This window comes from Pagrus pagrus, assembly GCF_965226575.1.
Source record: "Pagrus pagrus genome assembly, chromosome: 4".
NCBI classification, from domain to species: domain Eukaryota; kingdom Metazoa; phylum Chordata; class Actinopteri; order Spariformes; family Sparidae; genus Pagrus; species Pagrus pagrus.
Window position 1 is genome coordinate 35048487 of NC_140188.1, and position 21196 is coordinate 35069682.

The 21196-nt window shown below is 40.9% G+C and overlaps 1 protein-coding gene across 9 annotated transcripts in view; it reads left to right on the forward strand.

Moving 5' to 3' along the window:
• The window catches only part of fat3a (FAT atypical cadherin 3a), a 353888-nt gene that overhangs the window by 127306 nt on the left and 205386 nt on the right, over positions 1 to 21196 (forward strand). For all 9 annotated transcript variants that reach the window (XM_084350977.1, XM_084350971.1, XM_084350970.1 and 6 more), the window contains one exon: positions 4383 to 7709. In XM_084350977.1, the coding sequence (XP_084207103.1) occupies positions 4400 to 7709 (3310 nt within the window). In that variant the 5' untranslated portion in view covers positions 4383 to 4399. The remainder of the gene's footprint in view (positions 1 to 4382; positions 7710 to 21196) is intronic.

Here is a 21196-nt window from a genome sequence, read left to right on the forward strand (position 1 = left end):
ACACACACACACACACACACACTCTCTTTTTTTCCACACACAAACAGACAAACTCACACACACAATCACCTTGAAGGATTTTTTCACCAGCTCCGTATCCAACTCCTCCCAAGCTTTAAGCACCCAGGTGACAAGTAGGCGACGAGCTGGGGCTCTCATGTTTCCTCCAGCGGTGTAGGTTTTGTCCGCGTTACCGGCCATCCAGCTGTCATATGAGTCGTGCAGACTGGCTTTGAACGTCTGATTCCAAACAACGTCAGGTGCCTGGATGTATTTTGTACATCCTCCCGGTATCACAGCTGTAGTTATCTTGTAGCCCCGCTTGAGCTCCTCATTAGTGGCCTGGCTGATCGGTAGGAATCCCAGACGAGGAGACGAGGGCCAAAGTTGAATTCCCCACAACTTTCTGCAGCCAATCTGCAGTCAGGTCGTCATTCATCCAGCCGTTTTTAGAGGAAGCTATCACCACTCCACCAATGCTTTGCATTGCCTTGACTTCCCTGACACCTCCTTTGAAAACCACAAAAGGTTTCAGTTTAGTCCCATCCGCTTCTGCTGCCAGAACCACAGTCAAGTGGCTCTTCTCGTGGCCTGTAGTTTTCAAAGGGACACTGCGGGCCCCACGTGTCTCCACAGTAGTGGACCCGACCATGTCAAACCACACCGCCGTTTCATCCATTGCTATGATGTCTCTGTCCGGTATCTTCTTTGTTTCAATCATCCGGGATGAAAATGTCACAAACTTCGCCAGCTTCTCGGTGAATTCTCTGGCATCCTTCTGGGCAATAGTTGTACGTCTTCTGCAAGTGAAGTTGTTGCGGCGGAGGAAACGATTTAGCCAGCCAGCACTCGCGGCAAACTCCTCATCTCTGCTGTCACTCACGGTGGCGTACATTTGTTTCGCCATCGCCCTGATCATTTTGCGGGACACTCTCTCGTGGCGTGCCCGTTTGCTGATAATCCATTCCCGCATGTTTATCTCAAGCTCCTCGCTAGCTTTCTTCCTACCTCCACCAGGCAGCCTGGCCCTTTTGCTGTCCTCCTCGGACAGATGCTGAAGCTCAGTTTTATTTTTTCGCCAATCTCTCACTCTCTTGGGGTCGACAGAGAAACGACTAGCGGCTGCTTCTCCCGAGTTTTCCTCTGCATATTTTACGACAGAAAGTTTGAATTTCAAGTCATACTTTTTATTTTTTTTGCTGCACTGGAGCCATGGCGATTATCAAGGTGATAGCTATTGATTGACAGAAAGCAAGCACAATACGTCAAAAAGACGAAGAAGAAAAACGGGCAGTGTCGGTGGTCACGTCTTCTTCCTTGATTTTAAAAAAAATTAGACTCTGCATTTATTTGGAACCGGCGGTTATTTATCAAAATATTCACCTGCACCCGGCGTTTAAAGGGGACCCTGCGTTTAATTGAAACCCGGCTATTATTTGGTAATTTACGGTATGTATGTATATATGTATGAATGTATATGTATATATGTATATGTATGTATATGTATATATGTGTATGTATATATGTGTATATACACTGTAAATACACACACACACACACACACACACACACCAGTTAAAATCAGCTGAGAACAGTGTGAATTGAGTAAATAAGTTGAAAAATGCAGAAGGAGAAGCAGTCTAAAAAAACATGATATGGGAATAATAAAAACTAGAGAAGGCCAGTTCTGAAGAACTTGCGGTTGTGAATGCTGGCTGTTGCCAAATGCACATTGCTGGCTGTTAAAACTTTGAATAATGCGAAGAATATATGAAATATTTTAAGGTTAATTGAAAAGCTGACGCTTAATGCGTATTGCTGGCCTCAAAACCTTTGAATAATGCCAAGAATATATGAAAAGTATGTAATATTTTAAGGTTTGTTGAAAAAGCTGGTGCCAAATTGAATTGGTGGCTTTAATTTATTTGAAGTCACATCTGAAGAGTTTGAAGTGTCCTAATAGTGGGTTGAGAATGAACGATTCAAAATATACTATGAGCTGTGACTCATACTATACTCAACTGCAATGCTGGCTACAATTTGTGTCAAGAAGCAGCTGATGGAGTATGATAAGATGGGACAGCCTCTGCCATCAGAGGGCCCCGTGATGAGCTGGCGTCTCATCCAGGGGTGTACCCTGGCCTCCGCCCATTGAAAACTGGATTAGGCCCCAGTAATCCCCGCAACCCCCTGAAAGGGGGGGATAGAGGGGCAACATCCCCGCGACCCTTACTGAAAAGCGGCTAAGAAAACGAACGAACGAACTTGCTGTGTACATATTGTGTGTAATTGTGCACACATATTCATTAAGAAGGGCATCCGGTCATTACTACACATTATTTTTGCACTGGGCTTCACTCGACAACCCACCTTGGACACGTTCGCCTGTAAACTGGCAACATTTCCTGCCATTTGTTTACCACCTCTGAGAGGGGTGCCATTGAGCCAACATTTCTACACAAATGCATCCTTATCAGAATATGTTGACAATGGCAAGTGGAATGACATGCCCTACAAACTCTGTTACACCTGCAATAACATCGTCCTTGTTGTGGACACATCAGGACGCTTAAGCATTTAGACTACAAAAGATATGTTGGGAAATGTTTCCCAGACCACCTTAACATGTGGTATGAGTGCAGGATCATGTCAGGGCAGGTGTTGCACAGATCTTGTATGTCTTATAGTTTCATTTTTAGACAATTTCTCTAAGATCAAACATCTTGGTCATTTTTGTCACTCCATCCATGGCTAGAGCGCAAACATGAATTACTAGTGGCAAATGTAGCATGACTTTTTACATAATGCAGATTTGCCAAATATGTTATTTTTATGCAGTGTAATATTATTCAACTTTAAGGTTAAAAAGAGTGCAGGTTTAGCCGACAGCTAAGTCAAAAATAAACTTCCTTTTTACTTAAAACAGTAGACGTTCTTAAAACTTTAGTACACAAGTATTGTGGGGAGTTTGTAACTCCCTATATTTTCTGATAAATTAACTTCTAAATGCACCAAACGTTAAGTGTATACATTTTGGTGGGGCAGGTGAGTAAAGGAAGTCTCCCAGCCTCCTGCATATTTAACCAGCATTTGGCTGCGGCTGGTGCTAATTTTGTGCCCTGAATAATACTGTACCCCTGGTGGCCTAGATTAAACAATTTCAGATTCAGACCACATAAGTAAAGAGTGAAAACTCAACGAAATGCTTGGGTTCATAATAACCTGGGTTCAAAGGGTTACTGCAGTTTTGAGGTATCAATACTGTGTCTCCTGCTGGCACTAGCTTTTCAAAAAAGAGTTGCACTGACCCAGCAAAGTTGACTGAAACTGCTCTGAGATGCTTATAGCAGGAAAGTCCTCATAAAACCCCCACTGGCCACTCCCACATCCATCCTCACTGACTGAAGTTGACACTGAGATGACATTTTAAGGTCAGATGAAAAAAAAGTGTTTTTGGCATTTCACTTGGGCAAATTCTAGCCCTTTCCCTGAATGACTGTTGAATTGTATTATAATGCACACCAAGGGATTGGTTTGCAGTGTTTAAGATGAGGTGGTTCATGGTCACACGCAAAAGACCAAACTTTTTTTTTTCTCTCAGTCAGAAGATTATGTTCCTGTTCTAAACCAAAAAAAGGTTGTACTGCTGCAGGAGCAGGTTGTACATGTGTTAATAATTTGAAGATTCCTGTGTAGTTCAGGAGTGTGTCATTATCAGTGTGCTCAGACACAGTCTATCTTTTCCTATCCCATTTCTTGGTCTCTTTTGGTGGAAAGTGCAGGGTCATCAAAATGCAGACCACTGTGGAACTCCTATGGCCACAACATGGCTTTTACCGGATTTGGCTTTTCTCCCAAAACCCAATTTGGCACATATTTGTGGCTGCTTACTTTTAGAAAAATGTTTTTCTTTCTGAAAAAGAGCACAAGATCTCAACACAGCAGCTACTTGACTCAGTTTGAAAACCATATCTGTTTTGCCTCTGGAGTTATCCCACGGTTTTAGGTCACACGGATGGGTTTTCATGTATTTCAGGAAAAGGGTTACGGGTCATGGTGAGGCAGGCCAACATTTTGTCCTTGGCTGTCATTTTCTTTGATGTTTGTTTTGGTGGATGTTACACTTCTCTTCCTAGTCGTACAATTATTTTGTTCCTTCTCAAACCACCTTTGGTTTTTCTAAAACTTGCAATTGACTTCTGGTGTCTAGTTACCACACAAGGATGATGTCAGCCTTTATTTTGGTCGCCCAGTAACTGTGCACACCCCCTTCCCTCTCCGCTTCCAATCTCTGTTTTCCAGTGGATAATTCATAGCCCATAGATGCTATAAATCCTTCCCTCTTTGGCTAACCGTTTTCTCCCTGTCTCTTTCTGTTTTAGGAGGGAATGATAATGGGATGGATATGAATATGGGCCAGTGGGCAGGCATGCGTGCCCCTCTCCTTGGCCTGGCCCTACTGCTGCTATTGCTGCTCTTCAAGCCACCACCCAGCTATGGCCAGAACACCCAGGGGGGTCCTCAGGATGGAACTCACTTCAGCTTCACTCAGGCTGTCTACCATGCTACGGTTTATGAGAACTCAGCAGCACGCACCTATGCCAACAGTAAAGTTAAAATGGGCATCCACCTGGCACAGCGCTCCTGGGAGATCCGCTATAGAATCACCTCAGGTGATGATGAAGGGTTTTTCAAGGCAGAGGAGTATATGCTGGGCGACTTCTGCTTCTTACGGATAAGGACTAAAGGTGGCAATGCAGCTATCTTGAACCGAGAGATTCAGGATAATTATATATTGACAGTAAAAGCCTCTGTCAAGGGAGAGGCCCTCCTCGAGACCTGGACTAAAGTCAGTATCCAGGTCTTGGATATGAATGACTTGCGACCCTTGTTCTCACCCACCACTTACTCTGTCACCATAGTGGAGAGCACCCCTCTCAGGACTAGCATAGCACAAGTTACTGCCACAGATGCAGATATTGGCTCCAATGGGGAGTTTTATTATTTTTTCAAGGAGAAAATGGAGCTGTTTGCAGTACACCCAACCAGTGGAATAGTTTCTCTCAGTGGAAAGCTCAATGTTGATGAGCAGAACCGGTACGACTTAGAAATCCTGGCGGTAGACCGTGGCATGAAGCTCTATGGAAATAATGGGGTCAGCAGCACAGCCAAGCTTTTTGTCCACATAGAGCGTGTGAATGAGCATGCCCCAGTCATGAATGTGGTCACCCACAGCCCCTCGTTGCTTGATAAAAACCCTTTGTATGTTATGGTCACTGTTGAGGACCTAGATGAAGGCTTAAATGGAGAAATAGACTCAGTGGTTATTGTTGGTGGAGACCCCTCAAATAATTTTTTCGTAGAAAGATCTGAGGAAGGTGAGTTTGCCATAAAGGCCTCTAAGTCATTAAACTGGGAGATTTACCCATATGGCTGTAACCTCAGTTTACAAGCAAAAGATAGCGGAACCCCACAGAAATTCTCTGCTGTTAAGGTTGTCCACATTATGGCCAAGAAACGGCAGACAGCAGAAGCTAAGTTTGAGCAGGACTTGTATGATGTTTGTCTGAATGAAATTTCTCCACCAGGCACGATTGTAGAGGCTGTTAAAATTAAGCCAGAGCCTAATGATGCAGAATATATTCTGACACCTTCTGCTGATTCAACTTTTTTTAAAATGAACACCCTAACAGGTGTAATCTCTACTACTCGATGGTTTACACAGGTGACCCAGCATGTCTTTAATCTTGAAGTATCGGAAATAGGTAATGAGCTCAGTGTTGGAGTGCAGATAACTATTCAGGATGCCAATGACAACTCACCAACTTTTGATCAGTCCTGTTATGAAATTTTGGTTAATGAAAGTGTACCAGTTGGGACCAATATATTAACAGTTTCTGCTGTAGATGAGGATAAAGGAGAAAATGGATACATAACTTACAGCATTTCCAGTCTCCAGCCAGTACCTTTCAAAATCAACCAGTTTTCTGGTATCATCAGCACCACTAAAGAGTTGGACTTTGAATCCTCATCAGAGAGCTTTATGTTTGTTGTAAGAGCATCTGACTGGGGGTCACCTTACAGGAGAGAGAGTGAAGTCAATGTAACAATACACCTGGAAAATGTAAATGATAACCAGCCACTGTTTGAGAAGATTGCATGCCAGGGGGTGATCTCTAGGGATTTCCCAGTGGATGAAGTGATTACCACAATGTCTGCGATTGATATAGATGAGTTAGAGCTAGTAAAATATAAAATCATTTCAGGGAACGAATGGGGGTACTTTGACCTCAACCCAGATTCCGGGGTCCTCTCACTGCGACGTTCTCTTGCCACAGCTAGTCCAAAGAATGGTATCTTTAGTCTTAAAATAACTGCCACCGATGGTGAGAACTTTTCTGATCCTATGTATGTTAATATCTCAGTTGTTCATGGGAAATCTCCTCCCAAAGGTTTTAACTGTAAAGAGACGAGGGTAGCCCAAAAGTTGGCTGAAAAGTTGCTCAAAAAGTCCAAAGCTAACACCAAGCCCAAAATTGAGGAAGGTTTTATTGACCTTTTTTCTGTCAATCGGCAAATGCCCCAGTTTGACAAAGCTTTTCCCACAGATATTGCTGTGCAGGAAGACTTAAAAATTGGCTCAAGTGTTTTCAAGGTAAATGCCTATGATGGTGACACAGGTTTCAATGGTGAGATTTTATACTCTATTTCAGATGGAAATATTGACAATTGTTTTACCATCGACATGGAAACTGGCCTTATCAGTGTCTTCTTGCCCATGGACAGAGAAAAGAGGGATCACTATCTTCTCAACCTAACCATCTATGACCTTGGCCTACCACCGAAATCCGCCTGGCGTTTGCTTACTGTCTACATAGAGGATGCTAATGATAATGCACCCCAGTTTCTGCAAGACAGAGGTTATGTAATTGTCATACCTGAAAACACTGCCATAGGTACAGATGTCATCCAAGTTGATGCCAGTGACAAAGATCTTGGACCCAATGGGGAAATTGTGTACTCTGTTTTGACCAGTACCTCCCAGTTTGGTATCAACTCCAGCAATGGGATAGTGTATGTTTCTGGCCAACTAGACAGGGAGTTTGTTTCTGCTTTTAACCTGAGGATTGAAGCTCGCGACAAAGCAGAGAAAGGGAGCCAGAGGTTTTCTGTGACCACTTTAAAAATCATATTGGAGGATGTCAATGACTGCCCTCCACTTTTTATCCCAAGTGTTTACAAAGCCAGAGCTCTGGAGGATCTTCCAGTAGGAACAATTGTGGCCTGGTTAGAAACCCAGGACCCGGATTTGGGTTTGGGAGGGCAGGTCAGGTACTCTTTAGCCAATGACTACAATGGATGGTTTGAAATAGACAGGACCAGCGGGGCTATTCGGCTGAAAAAAGAGTTGGACTATGAGACCCAGCAGTTCTACAATCTCACTGTGAAGGCTAAAGACAAAGGAAGACCTGTTTCTCTTCTCTCTGTCACCTCTGTGGAGATCGAGGTTTTAGATGTTAATGAAAACCTCTACGCTCCATACTTTTCCCACTTCGCCTTGACAGGTTTAGTAAAAGAAAATGCCAGGATTGGAACTGCCCTACTCCAAGTCAGTGCTAACGATGAGGACACAGGCAGAGATGGAGAAGTTCAGTACTCAATCCACGATGGGAGTGGACTCGGACGATTTGCCATTGATGAAGAGACAGGTGAGGTTTCTTTGAAAATTGTATGTGTAATGTTGACAATGCTTCTAATCAGTTTTGCCTTATTCCTGGGATTAAAGTGGGGTAGGGGAATATAACTAAAGCTGTTTTCACATTAACAGATAGATTTTACTCAATACCAAATGCATTTTACTCATTACCATGAGAGCTATAGCCCATACAAGTTATACGTATAAGCTTTTCTGTTTGATATTTTCCTGGTTTTATTTCAATTGCCATTTTCAATTTCATCTTTACAATTTATGTTTTCAGTTTGAACATTTCCATTTTAGATTTTGCATTTTAAATACATGCTTTTATTCATTCGCTCACTTTACATTTCAAATTACCATTTTGTCTTTTAACTTTGCTTTTTCAACAATAATAAAGTAATTATCTCTTCATGTTCTATTTGGACTTTTTTTTTTTTAAATTATGACCAAAAATATCTTGCATATAGAAGATGCTTTGAGCACTCAGAAATGTTTTTTTTTTAGTAATTTACAGTTCCAGTTTCAGCACCCATATTTATGGATAAACAGTCACTGGCTAATGGTTCCTTTTAATCATTAACTAAGTTTAACCTTGGTAGTCCGCCTGTATACAGTTTTCATTGGATGTTTGGAAAGACTGCTTGCATAAAGTCCAAAGTCTTATGTTTCTAACAAAAAAAAATAAAAATGACTTCAACAATGTCCTTTTAGTAATAAATATGATATGTACAGCATTTATAATTTGTATACAATTTGTTTTCATGTGAGGTACTTCGGCTTCCCTTCTATAGTAAATAATAAAGTACCGGCCATGACGTACGCCTGTATAAAAAGTAGCCATTGGACTATGTACAATTGCAAAACAATACAGCAGCCAGCAGTTGGTTTGTTAAAACGACCAGCCAGTGCAGCGGATTGTGAGCCATAGTAACTCTGCGGGTAAACACACTTGGTCTTTGGTCATTTAATATTGTGGAGAACCCCGCATTTCAACGTTTGCTGGCATACTTTGATCCACGCAGTAAGTTGTTGCGCCCATTATTTCTGTCTCAAGTTATTTTGGTTTGACCTGACTGAACTTTGAACTTATGTCTGGCCAGTGCTTGAATGCCCTCTAGAGGTCATTGATGTTTTACCCTTGCATCTCTGTCAGTTTGGGGCATGGCAAAGATGGTTAAACATTGGCAAAAATGCTTGAGAATACTTTTGTTGATACTCAGTAAACAGTACATAAGTATATACAGTAAATTAACAAGTTATTTAAATACACATACTGCTCCCTCACATGATCGGATCGGTGATCGGTTTATTTAAACTCACTAATCGGTGATCGGCCCCAAAAATCCTGATCGTGTAAAGCCTAGTGGCCAGTGTGTTGGTTTGAAGAGGTTTGAGTGTTACTACAGCTCAAGCTGTTATATAAGTAATTTCTTGATGTTTCTAAAGTTATCAATCCTGTATTTCAAATGAAATAGATATGCTTTGGATATTATTGCTTGTTAATTTAGTGTGTAAGCTACAAAACACAGTCATCAACTGAGCACCATTGCAGATTTGAGCCACTATATGAAACAGTTTTGTCAAAATGGAGGTTGTGGGGTGAAATGTGACAGTGATGTTTTGGCTTGAGGCAGTGGCTCATTGCTCACACATGCAGACACGCGCACACGCACACTTTCCTGTGTGTTGCTGTTAGATGATCATGTCAATGTTTGATGACCATTACAAGTCTTACAGTATCGATGTAATAAACACTTAATTGTGGACTAATGTTCAGTTTAAGTCACTTTCCAATATATTGTATAAAAAAGCACATTTAGACATACAGTACATTCTCTCTGTAGCTAACACACACACACACACACACACACACACGCATAAAATGTTAAAGTTAGCATGTTTAACAAGTGCACACAAAGCTAGGTTTGACTTAAAAGTGTGAGTTTTTGTCTTTGTTAATTTGATGGCATTAAGTTTAAAATTATCTCAAAATTGTTTGATTTTATGTCATTTTTATAACAGTATTTAAAGGTGGCTATTTACCCCTAGAGGGATCAATTTACCCAAACTCATGCTCATTGTACTCCCACCTAGGGGGAAGTTATGCCATAGAAGCACTTTTTTTTTTTTTGGTCATTGTTCTGAAACCATCATAGTTACATAACGTATTTTAATTTCCATGGGTACACAACAACCTAAGGTATATGTAGTTACTTTATTCTGCAATAAAATAATCAGCATGTGCTTAAAATGGTGCAGTTTTAGAAAAAAAAAAAACTATTTTAAAAAAGACAACAGAGGGAGAAAATGCTTGAAAATGTATCTCCCATTGTCTGACAAACCAAATCAATGTGTTCTCTTTCAAACTGACACTTGACAGTTTAATGAAACTCCAATGATACTGCCCTTGTCTTAGCATTATCAAGCTAGTTTGTTATAGTGGAAACAAAACCTTACAGTGGCAGTTCTGGCTTATGAGTGTAACAAAAGTGGTTATGTTGCTGAGTCATGATTTTCATATCAAGCTGTGGCTCACATAAGATGGGTAGAAAGGTAGCTGATCACATTTAACATGTTAAGATAGCAATGTACAGTAGGTACTACTTCAAAGTGGCCATTTCACTCGCGGGGAGCGAGATTCACGCAACGCGTGAAATGTAAGTGACAACTGTAGCCACTAGGTGGAAGCATAGTACTGAATTGCAGCTCAAACGATTTTGGGACAATTCCACATTTGACCACAATGTAGCTGCAATGGAGAGTGGCGCTGTTTCAGGCTACAGGTAGAGTGAATGGAGAGGGGGACTGCTAAACCGTATCAGATTGATTCAGACTGATTGTTTCACAGCGGTGGGACACCTCAGTTATCTGGGTGACCTTGGATAATCACTTGTGCTTTCTTTGTTTTACAGTAGAGCTAAAATATGGACATTAGTTGTTTTTTAAGGAACATTTGTTTACTGGTAAAATTGCCGACCTGAATTATTGTCCCAGTCCGCCCCCGTGAGCCTATATCACGGCCTGACTGGATGTTGCTTAAATATAAGAATAGCCTATAATAATATCTGATACCCTAAAGACATCTGAGGTTGTGATTTTGCTCGCTCGCTGCAGCCACGGCTAATAAGCGGAGGCAGAAACAATTACGCACAGCCTGCAGAAGTTTCAACGTCCATATAAGCATTTAAGAAATGATTCTTATCAGTTCCATAATTCAGAGAGGATTTTTACTTAACGAAAAAATGTATAAAGATCAGCTTTTAGGTTAAAGACACGACAGCAGCACGTATATCCAGATGCTGATGTGTGTCAGCTGGGGCAGCGGGTCCGTGATCCATAAGACACATGAGAGCATCATGACTGATGTATAGCTCCCCTGGTAGAGCAGCTCCCTCAGTAAGCAGATCAGCCGCTAGTATGGGTTCAAATCTCAGTATAGGTTGTACCTAGTTAATGTGTTTTCTTTTCTCATCATCATTATGATCACATATGGCTCCAAGTTTGAGCAGATAAATGAGCAAATGAGCATTAATTCTCCGCCGGGCCGCGGCACCAGCTTTCCTGCTTGTGTACATAAAATACATTAAATTCTGACACCACAACTGTAGCGTACCGAATATCAATAGATGATAACCAGAAAAAAAACGTTCTATTGATCTGATTCACCGGCTTCATGGACGTCGGAACTATTTTCTGAAAGGGGGGCGGGGGAAGCACGCACTTTTATCAATGATTAAGGATTTGATTTGAAGTTATTTTATAATGGCGTGCAGTCATAAGAGAACTAGAATGGATGAACACGGCATCTTTATTGTTAAGAAAATGAAACTTTGATCACTAAATCAAGCCATTTAAGGAACATAACAGCATTATTTGTACCCTTGAATGAAAAAAAGAAGTCTGCGCTCCTGACTCAGGGCTTTCATGCATATCCAAAAGTGGACCTTCTCTCAGTTGACCCACTGATGAAGATTTTAAGCAGGGTCGAGACATCGCTTTCATCCATAAGGTCACTGTGAACGTTCATAACGGTCAAATGTGTTAGTCTGTCCTGCGTCATGGTGCGCAGCTAGGTTTTCAGCCTGCGCAAGGCTGAGAAAGAGTGCTCGGATGCCGCGACAGATATTAGCAGGGCCAGGCACAGCTTAATGAGCTTCTCCACCTCCGACAGCATGGAGCGAGTTTGGGGCTGCAAAGTATGCAGGATGGACACATCCTGGATGGTGCTAACTTCTCGTCCCCTACACACATTCCTCAGTATGTCCAGCTCAAGGCTTAGCCGCTCTTGTGGAAAGGGGGTCAGTTCCGAGGAACCCACATCCACTCGTTTCCCCTGAGCCGCCTCAAGAACTGCCTGCTCTCGCCCTGCAGCTATGTGGAGTCCTTCCTGATCAAAACGCCGCTCCGCCTCGGAGCGCACCAGGTCCATATGCAGCCTGACTCCTATGCCAGATGCCTAGGCTACTGTATGTAGTCAGGCAGGCTGCATGTCACATCAAAAGCATAGATCTATGCATTAATTATATGTAAGAGATAAATGTATGTCAGATTCTTTATTTTTTTAAAGCGTAATGCCGTGGGTAGGGAGGCTGGTGGAGTGCGGGGGGGGGCGGATGCGGCCGCACCCCTAGTTCCGACGTCTATGACCGGCTTTCTTTCTTTCAGTTGTGGTGTCAGAATTTAACACAAATATTTGTGCTTTCTATTCCTTATATGGATGTCTGTGGGAATAAAAAGCACTGATAATTACATTATTGCATCATGTCATTTTTAGTAGTTAAAGTCACTGGATATAAAAACGATTCATCAAAATCAGTTCAATGTAAAATGTATTGTAGGCTAATTATCAGTGCTTTTTATTCCCACAGACATCACATGTCAGGATCTGGTTATTATAGATTCAATATTTATCATCACAGTAACAGAGTTACATACATTGGCAGCTGTAAACACATTAGAAAAATAGGCTACATATGTGGGTTTGTTGCCTACCTGTTTACTAAACATATAAGGAGTAGTTAACGTTTATAATCATCAGAGAACGTTACAGACATTGTTTTTGGTACGTCTGTTTACCAGATATATTCGTACGTGTGTGAATGTGTAAATGAGAGGCTTTAACTTAAAGCACTTTGTAGAAGGAGCTTTATAAAGTTCACTCCATGACTTCGACGTACGATTCAGCGCTCAGTAAAGCGTCTATGTATATAAATATGTATATCTATGGCTAGTTCCTGATATATCTAACCCAGCAAGAGAGGCGGGACTTGAGGCAGAACAGCCAATCATCAGCCGGTCACACTGAAAGCTGGTGTCATGTTTGAAGCAACAACAGGAGAGGGAGGGTGAGAGAAGGCATCCGCAGCGCAGACAGAACGGCCAGAGAAACTGAGCGACTGTAGTAAGATTTGAGCAGGAGGGAATGCTAATGTTAAGGCATCTGGAACAAGTTCGCTTAACTGGAAAGACCACATCCATCCCCCACACTTTTGAAAAGCTTGCTACGCCAGTGCCCCCACCCCCCACCCCCACGTGCTGAGGACAGCAAAGAGGTCTGCAACAAATACATTGATCACTTGGGCAAAGTCATCAAGCAAGTGATAGCATTAAAGGGAGCACCAACTGGCATGTGACTGGCAGACAGTGAACATTACGGCCAAAGGATCTCCTCCTGCAGGGTGACTGCTTTAGGGACTCACTCCGCTTTAAATAACCTTCTGTATATCCGACTACTGTGAAGCTGCTGATTATGTATTTTAATAAAGCTAGAGAAAACTGTCTGACATGACGTGGCGTCGTTCTTTCTATAAGCCTGTTGTAGAAAACATAAGCAATAGAAAGCACAAATATTTGTGTTAAATTCTGACACCACAACTGAAAGAAAGAAAGCAGCTGGTGAATCAGATCAATAGAACGTTTTTTTTCCTGGTTATCATCTATTGATATTCGGTATGCTACAGTTGTGGTGTCAGAATTTAACACAAATATTTGCGCTTTCTATTCTACACAAGCAGGAAAGCTGATGCCGCGGCCCGGCGGAGAATTAATGCTCATTTGCTCATTTATTTGCTCAAACTTGGAGCTATATGTGATCATAATGATGATGAGAAAAGAAAACACATTAACTAAAGGTACTGCCTAAACTGAGATTCGAACCCATACTAGCAAATGATTCTGCTTACTGAGGGAGCTGCTCTACCAGGGGAGCTATACATCAGTCATAATGCTCTCATGTGTCTTATGGATCACCGACCTGCTGCCCCAGCTGATACACATTAGCGTCTGGACATACGTGCTGCTGTTGTGTCTTCAACCTAAAAACTGATCTTTATACATTTTTTCGTTGAGTAAAAATCCTCTCTGAATTATGGAACTGATAAGAATCATTTCTTAAATGCTTGTATGGACGTTGAAACTTCTGTAGGCTGTGCGTAATTGTTTCTGCCTCTGCTTATTAGCTGTGGCTGCAGCGAGCGAGCAAAATCACAACCTCAGATGTCTTAAGGGTCTTTGACGTGTGCACAAAAAAAGACCACAGTTAAACATAAAAGCAAAACGAAAACAGATAAACATAAAATGGGAATATCACAGATAAATACAAAATACAAAGAATAAGACCTTAAAAGACATTTAAAAGGCTTCATAGTGAGTTGTTGATGATGTTGATGGCGGATTTTTTTCACTAAGTTTGTCCTTGCTAGAGGGACCCTGTAGCGACAGGTTGAAGGAAGGAGTTGGAATGAGGTGTGGAGTGGGTGAGGTATTATTAGCTACATTCTTGTATTTAAGCAACAACGAACAGAAACATAAATCAGGCAACTCTGTCCATTCCCGTTCATGGTCACTGCTCCCTGCTGCTGCATGTTGTCGTCCTCCTGCTCACAGATGCCACCTGGTGGTTGTTTGGGCACATTGCCGCATCTCATGAAAACACAATTGATCCTCCACTAAAAAGGTGCGTGATTCTCGCGTGAGAACTCGGCCACAATGAAGTAGTACCTACTGTATTTAAGACAACATAAAACTATTATAGACCACAGATAATTCATTGCAGTCAGCAAAAGTAAAATCCTATAGCAAAACAATATGAAAGTAAGCACAATGAACCCCTCATATTTGTCTTTAAGTTATTAATCTTACATAGCCACAAATAGATACATTACCTCATAGCTACTAGAGCTCTGAATCTTCACTGGCCTCAGGATTTGAATTCAGCAGTCAGATAAAATTGAGCGCCCTTCTTACAAAGCGCACACTGTAACAGCTCATAACATTAAAAACAAGCTACATCTACAACTGTGGCCCCCTCAGTTAGTACAGATTTTTTACAAAAATAAATCTGGGCTTTGGTTTCACTGTAGTGTGCAGGTACAGCCGTTTCAGTTAAGTGGCTTCATGAAGGAAGTTTGTACCATGGCTCCAAGATCTATAGCAGGTGGCAAAAGCTGGGCTTTTCAATGACTGAATAAGATTTTAGTGAGTTGGACGGCAAAATTAACAGCACCTCCTCAATTCTCCTCTGATTAGCCAAGACTTGCTGTTTTACACTAGCACAGGCAGACTTTAGCTTGGGGTGAAAACGTTGTTTTCTTAAATTAGTTGTATTCCCTACAGTACTTAATTTTTGTGAGGCAAACTTTAGACACAGCTTGGGTCTTGTCTGTCTCATGCCTCCCAGCGAGTTCATAAAATCTAAAATGTTTCCAAATGTCCGCTTTCAAAATATGCGCGTCTTTTAACATTCGCTGCTCGCCCCTTCCATCCACCATAGCTTCCTACATAGCCCACAATTCAGTGCAAGTGTGTGATGTTGCTTCCTGTCTTAACTTCTCGATTGTGCCCTGTCTTCGCATCGATGCAGAGTCGTCCACCTCTGTATACTGATGCATCTTAGAATGATGAAATTTCCACACCTCTAATAGCTACTGTGTGGATTCTGCAAACAGCTCTGTGTAAAAAAGACAAATAGTTTTGACAATGCCTTCCATCCTTCTTTCATTCACTTTCAAAACAAATGCACACTCTAGCCAGATCTTTACCACAGGAGGCAGTGGGGCCCACAACACTTTTGTCTGCAAGGGCCCTCAGAACCAACGAAAAATTAATGTTCCTTGTCATGACTTTATGATCTCTTGCTTCGACAGTGCAAACTGCTTACAACAGTGTGTCACTGGTTGGGAAACATGACACTGCATTAGATTGCAATGTTGGTACAGGTTGAGGGTTAAGTTGTGATACAAACCTGATTCCAAAAACATTAGGATGCTGTGTAAAATGTAAATACAAACAGAAGACAATAATTTGCAGATAAAAAGTGTTTACTGACAACAATTTTACAAAATGTTCCTGAGCCCATGTGTTGATATCCTTTACACAATCGTGTGTTTCACAAAGTGATGAGCCTCGCCCCATCCTTGCTTGTTGACGATTTAGCCTTTAAGGATGGTCTTTTCATACCCAATCATTATACTTTCACCTGTTACCAGTGAACCTGTTTGCTAGGGATAGGTCATGATTTTCAATATTTGAATACTGTAGTTGTTTAAGCATAACAATGTAACTTTTTTACCTTGAAATAACATCTTCAAAGTCGTTTTGATGTTACAATGTCTTGTAATAGGGTGAATGGTGTCTCCGCTCCGCCCTATCACTTGTTTCTGCAGTACGTAACTTCAGAGAGAGGGTAGGATCACAGAGTTACATACATGTTTAGTTCAAGATTCATGTTTTCAAGACAAAACATTGTTATGACATAATGAGTTTTGTGTGAATTTAGCACCTACATAATGTCAGATAAATTGGTACAAATCCAGGATTTGTATTTGCTACAGACACTGTGGGGGGCGCAAAATCACACAAAATGTAAATTTCTACATAATGTTGCTTTAAATTATACAATTTTGAATAGTTTGTGATTATGGTTTTGTCCCAAGAAATATATTTTCCATTGTGTTCTTCCCATGTTTCTACTGGTGCCTGGAAATAACCCGATGCCTCAGACTCATTATACCCTGTAAAATAGGGGTTTTGGGTTTAACAATTGATCAGACTGTTGTAAATTGCAGGTTGTTTAAGAATTGCATACAATTATTAATAAATAAATTAAAAGAAACAGCCTTGTTCCCTCTTACGCTCTCGTTTGGGATTATTTGAATAATAGACCAATAGTTCTTGGTGAATATCAAAAAGCATTTTTGGAGCATTCCACAACTTTCACAGTCTTTTGTTGCCCCTGTTCCAACTTGTTTGAAACATGCTGCTTCCATCAAATGTAGAATTAAGAGATATTTACAAAAATCTATTAAGTTTATGACGGAAAATATTAATGATCTTATCTATACTGTTTCCAATTGAGTGTATGTCCAAAAGGATCAGCAAATCATCACATTTGTTTAATTGTGTTTTATAAAGCATCCTAACTTTTCTGGAGTCATGGTTGTAGTTGGTTGGCTGTTCATGTGTTAGAAAAACAGCCATGCATTCCCTCGCTAAATTCTGATTGGGAAAGTCATGTTTCCCATATTGTACAGTTGCATATGCATACATCAGTCCACCAAACATACAATTAATTTGCCTGATCAAAGTTTTTTAAGCTGGGCTGGGCAATGATTCAGTATTATCTAGTTTTTCTGATTACACCATATCGGGCCAATATTATATGGAGGTCTATGTTGTATAGAGATATTGCTTGATAAATACTTGACCAAAATCTGTTGCGGCATGTCATCTAAAATAAGTACAGTAAGATGATATAGGATTTTGTTCTGGATAAAATGCAAAAACATTAGAATCAATGGGACAGTTAAAATGGGACAGAATAATAACTTATCCTACAAATACAGTGCAGGCTCTTCATTTTGGAAAATATCGTAGCAGCATCACTTTACGGACTATCATCTTGTCCTAACCAAGAATATTGGTGTGATTCATTCAGTGCAAGGCCAGTGAAATAATAACAAAATACATTTCACCCAGCCCCTCATCTACACCCTCCACTTGAAGGACTGAGGGTGGCCAACTGGAAAACGTTGACGCATTATATTCATATCTAACACACACACACACACACACACACACACACACACACACAAATACAAGCACACTCAGACATGCATACTGGTGTGGTTCTCCCAAGGTGAGAAGAATTTATGGCCCTTGTTAGCCTAGCCTTGGCAAGCCACATAAATCAGCCCGAAACTGCAGAGAAATACACACAGACACACACTCGCACGCACGCACACATGCACACACACACACACACACGCACGCACGCACGCACGCACGCACACACACACACACACACACACACAGACTTGCATCCATTCCCTGGAGACATACCCTAATCACTACTTGCCTAACCCTAGCCCTAACTCCAACCTTAATAACCCAAGCCTTAACCTTAACCAGTGACCCACATCAAAAAGCTGCACTTAAACACACTGCAAAGACTACAGCCACAGCGAACTAGCTTGTATGTTGTATGTTGTGGGTTAGTGTGAGAAGTAATAACTCCTCATGCCACTAGGTGGCGGTAGTCTGTATTTGTCATTGAAAAAGGGAAACTGGAAGGACTGCCAATACAGTTGTTATGATAAAACTGTTTTTTTCACACCACTGTTGCAAATATAGTCACTTTTTAATCACAAATATGGCTGATAGAAAGGTGCAAATGGCGCTGGCTAAGAAACAAAGGTGACAAATAAGGAATAATCACACAAAATGGGTGAAAGCATGAATACTTCAGCGAAAGGCTCAAGTGACTTTCCCTTTTTTTTTCTTTTTTCGTCATGTGCTCTGATACGCTGAAAGGCTAATCGCTGACTATTGCCAACAATGCGGGACACACTGCAAAAACTAGGGTCACAGATACACACTGACTACCCAACAAACAATTATCAGCCTGGTTTGCCAGGGCCCCAAGGTGGTGAACAAGTATTTTTGTGTCATCCCTTAGCAACCTGCAAACTGCTGAACTGCATTGAACACCATCCACCAGGTTTGGCCCCTGCGGCTGAAAAGACTTTTTTATGTGGTGTTTAAGTGTGTGGTCTACTTGTGTGTGTTCATTCTCCATCTTGAGTGTAGGCGTTTATTTCTCAGATTTTTCCCAACCTAAAACAATGAGCAGTGGGAGGCTTGATGCTGGGGAGAGGAAGTTGTATTGTTTTGTTGTTGTATGTGTTGTTTTGTTGTTGTATGTATCATCATAGATAACACATACTAACACATACAACAACCACTCCATCCCCCCAATCAACCCCCCCCCCCACACACCTCACACACACGCACTTAGCTTAAAACGCTTAACCTTTCATGTAAGAAGCTCTTTACATCAAGACTCTCAATCACAGTGTCACTTCATCATGGGAACCACTGTGTTTGGGGAGAGAAAGAAAAAAAAAGACGAGGAGGTGAAAGAGAATTCATGGCCCCCAATTCTACAGTGATACATATCTAACTGACAGAGAGGCCAGCAGCTTTGTTTCCCAACAAACCCAGCATTGTGGAGAGCCTATAATAGATGTGGGAAAACACATACTCATATACACCCACTGAATAACTGATATTGCAGGTTGATATCTGTTTATACAGAAAGCTCATTAGGTAAATCCATACATAAAAGTACTGAAATGTTATCAAAGAAAATACCATTACAGTATGTATTGCTGTAGGCTTGATTGTTACCACAGAACTCTTCAGTGATAGTAGTGGGTCTAGTCGTATGTCTGATGTCTGGAAAAATATGCATAAATCCACTTAAGAATAGTACAACAAAGGGGCTCCTTATACCTTAGATATGTCTTGCCTCATAATATTCATGTTTAGACTTGTTCTTTAGTATCAAAGTAATCCAGGTGATTATTGTCATCTCTTTTATGGTTAAAAACAGGAACTGCAGTATAAGTTGGCTCATGGGCATAGGAAGCATTTTAAACGTGGGTGGGACAGTTTTACCTGAGGTTTGGAGTTCCCACCTATAATTTTCTTTTCAATTGTATTTGTCATATCCTGTATTCTGGTGCCTTTTAACAGGTGGTTTGATATTTCTTCTGGCTATAGTAGCATAAGAAAATTGATCAGTAGGCATACATTTTACAATTTCATCCAGAGGAAGTGCCCCAGATCATGTTTATTTTTTTTTATTCAATGAGTAATTATGACTTCATAATAGCTTTGAGGCACATGCTCATGATAGACTACTTTGTTGGCTAAAAATAAATATTTGCTAATATTTCAAATAGAAAATAAATAACACAAAGAACACATTAAATTAAAGTGACATATTTAATCACCAAAAATGATTTATGCTGTTTTCTATTTCATAAATTTCATAACCTCACACCATTATAAAGTGCCCAGTTGTGTCATCTAATGTAATGGTTGCACTGCAGTAAGAGTTAAAAGATTTGAAGATAATAATCAAAACATAAAAGCTTACTGCTAGAGCTCCTCCTGCCTTTATACCGTTTTGTATGTTTTATTAATTTGGGCATTCTCTTGATAAGCAAGTGGAACTGATTTAATAGCTAATGAAGCACAGATGCAGCGCTCTGAAAAGAGCACAGACTGAATAGACTGATGCATTTTCAACATCGGGGGACTTGTCCTACCCTTGTGTCATGGCTGCAATGCCCACGTGGCCACTGGACAGTGGCAGATTTTAAGCGAAGATGCTTTCTATTCCAGATGAAAGGTAGCAGGCGTGGAGAGAAGAATCATAGAGCTAGTTCAATTTATTCTGGGTGATTGTAAGGGACCAAGCAGCGAAGGCGGGGACACAAGGTTAATCTTGAAAAAAAAAAGTTAAAAAGTTAGTTTTTGCCAAACACGTGTTCAATCAATGCAAAAATGTTGTAAACACATTAATGTAGAAGAAGTATTAAAAAAATAGATCTAAATCTGGGCCCTTTAACTTAAATGAGGTCAACTAAACAATAATGTAACAAAAGCGTGAATTGAACAACCTTACCTCCTTAATGCAGGCCCCCAGGATGAGCACCAGGCTTTGAGACAGTTTTAGTAGTGGTCAAACCATGTAATTACATCGTCATGTGATGGACTGTGGCCCCAAAAGACTTTTTCCCATAAGCTAACATTGTGAAAGAAGAATCTTTAAAAAGGTGGGGAAAAAAATTGAGCATCACAACCCCCGCGAAATGACTGGTTTGACTGTCAGAATTTGAGCCATTAGGTCCAATAAAATTTGCAAAATCTAGAAGAGCCGCATGATTCAATTATTTTATCCCCATTCAAGTTAGCCAGGCGCTAAACCAAAGTTAGCTGGCTTGGTCGGCGGAAGTCTCTAGTGTGCATGCTCTATGGGCCCCAGAGTGCGGAAGCTATGCAGTATATCCTGTACACACATAGGCTAGCCTTCACAAACACAAAGTTGGGGGTAACCTAACTCCATACTGTTGATGAAGGTTCTCAGTCATCCAGGTCATGGTAAATCTAAGTGCTGTATTATAGGCAACTGGACTTGTTTCAGTTTGGTGA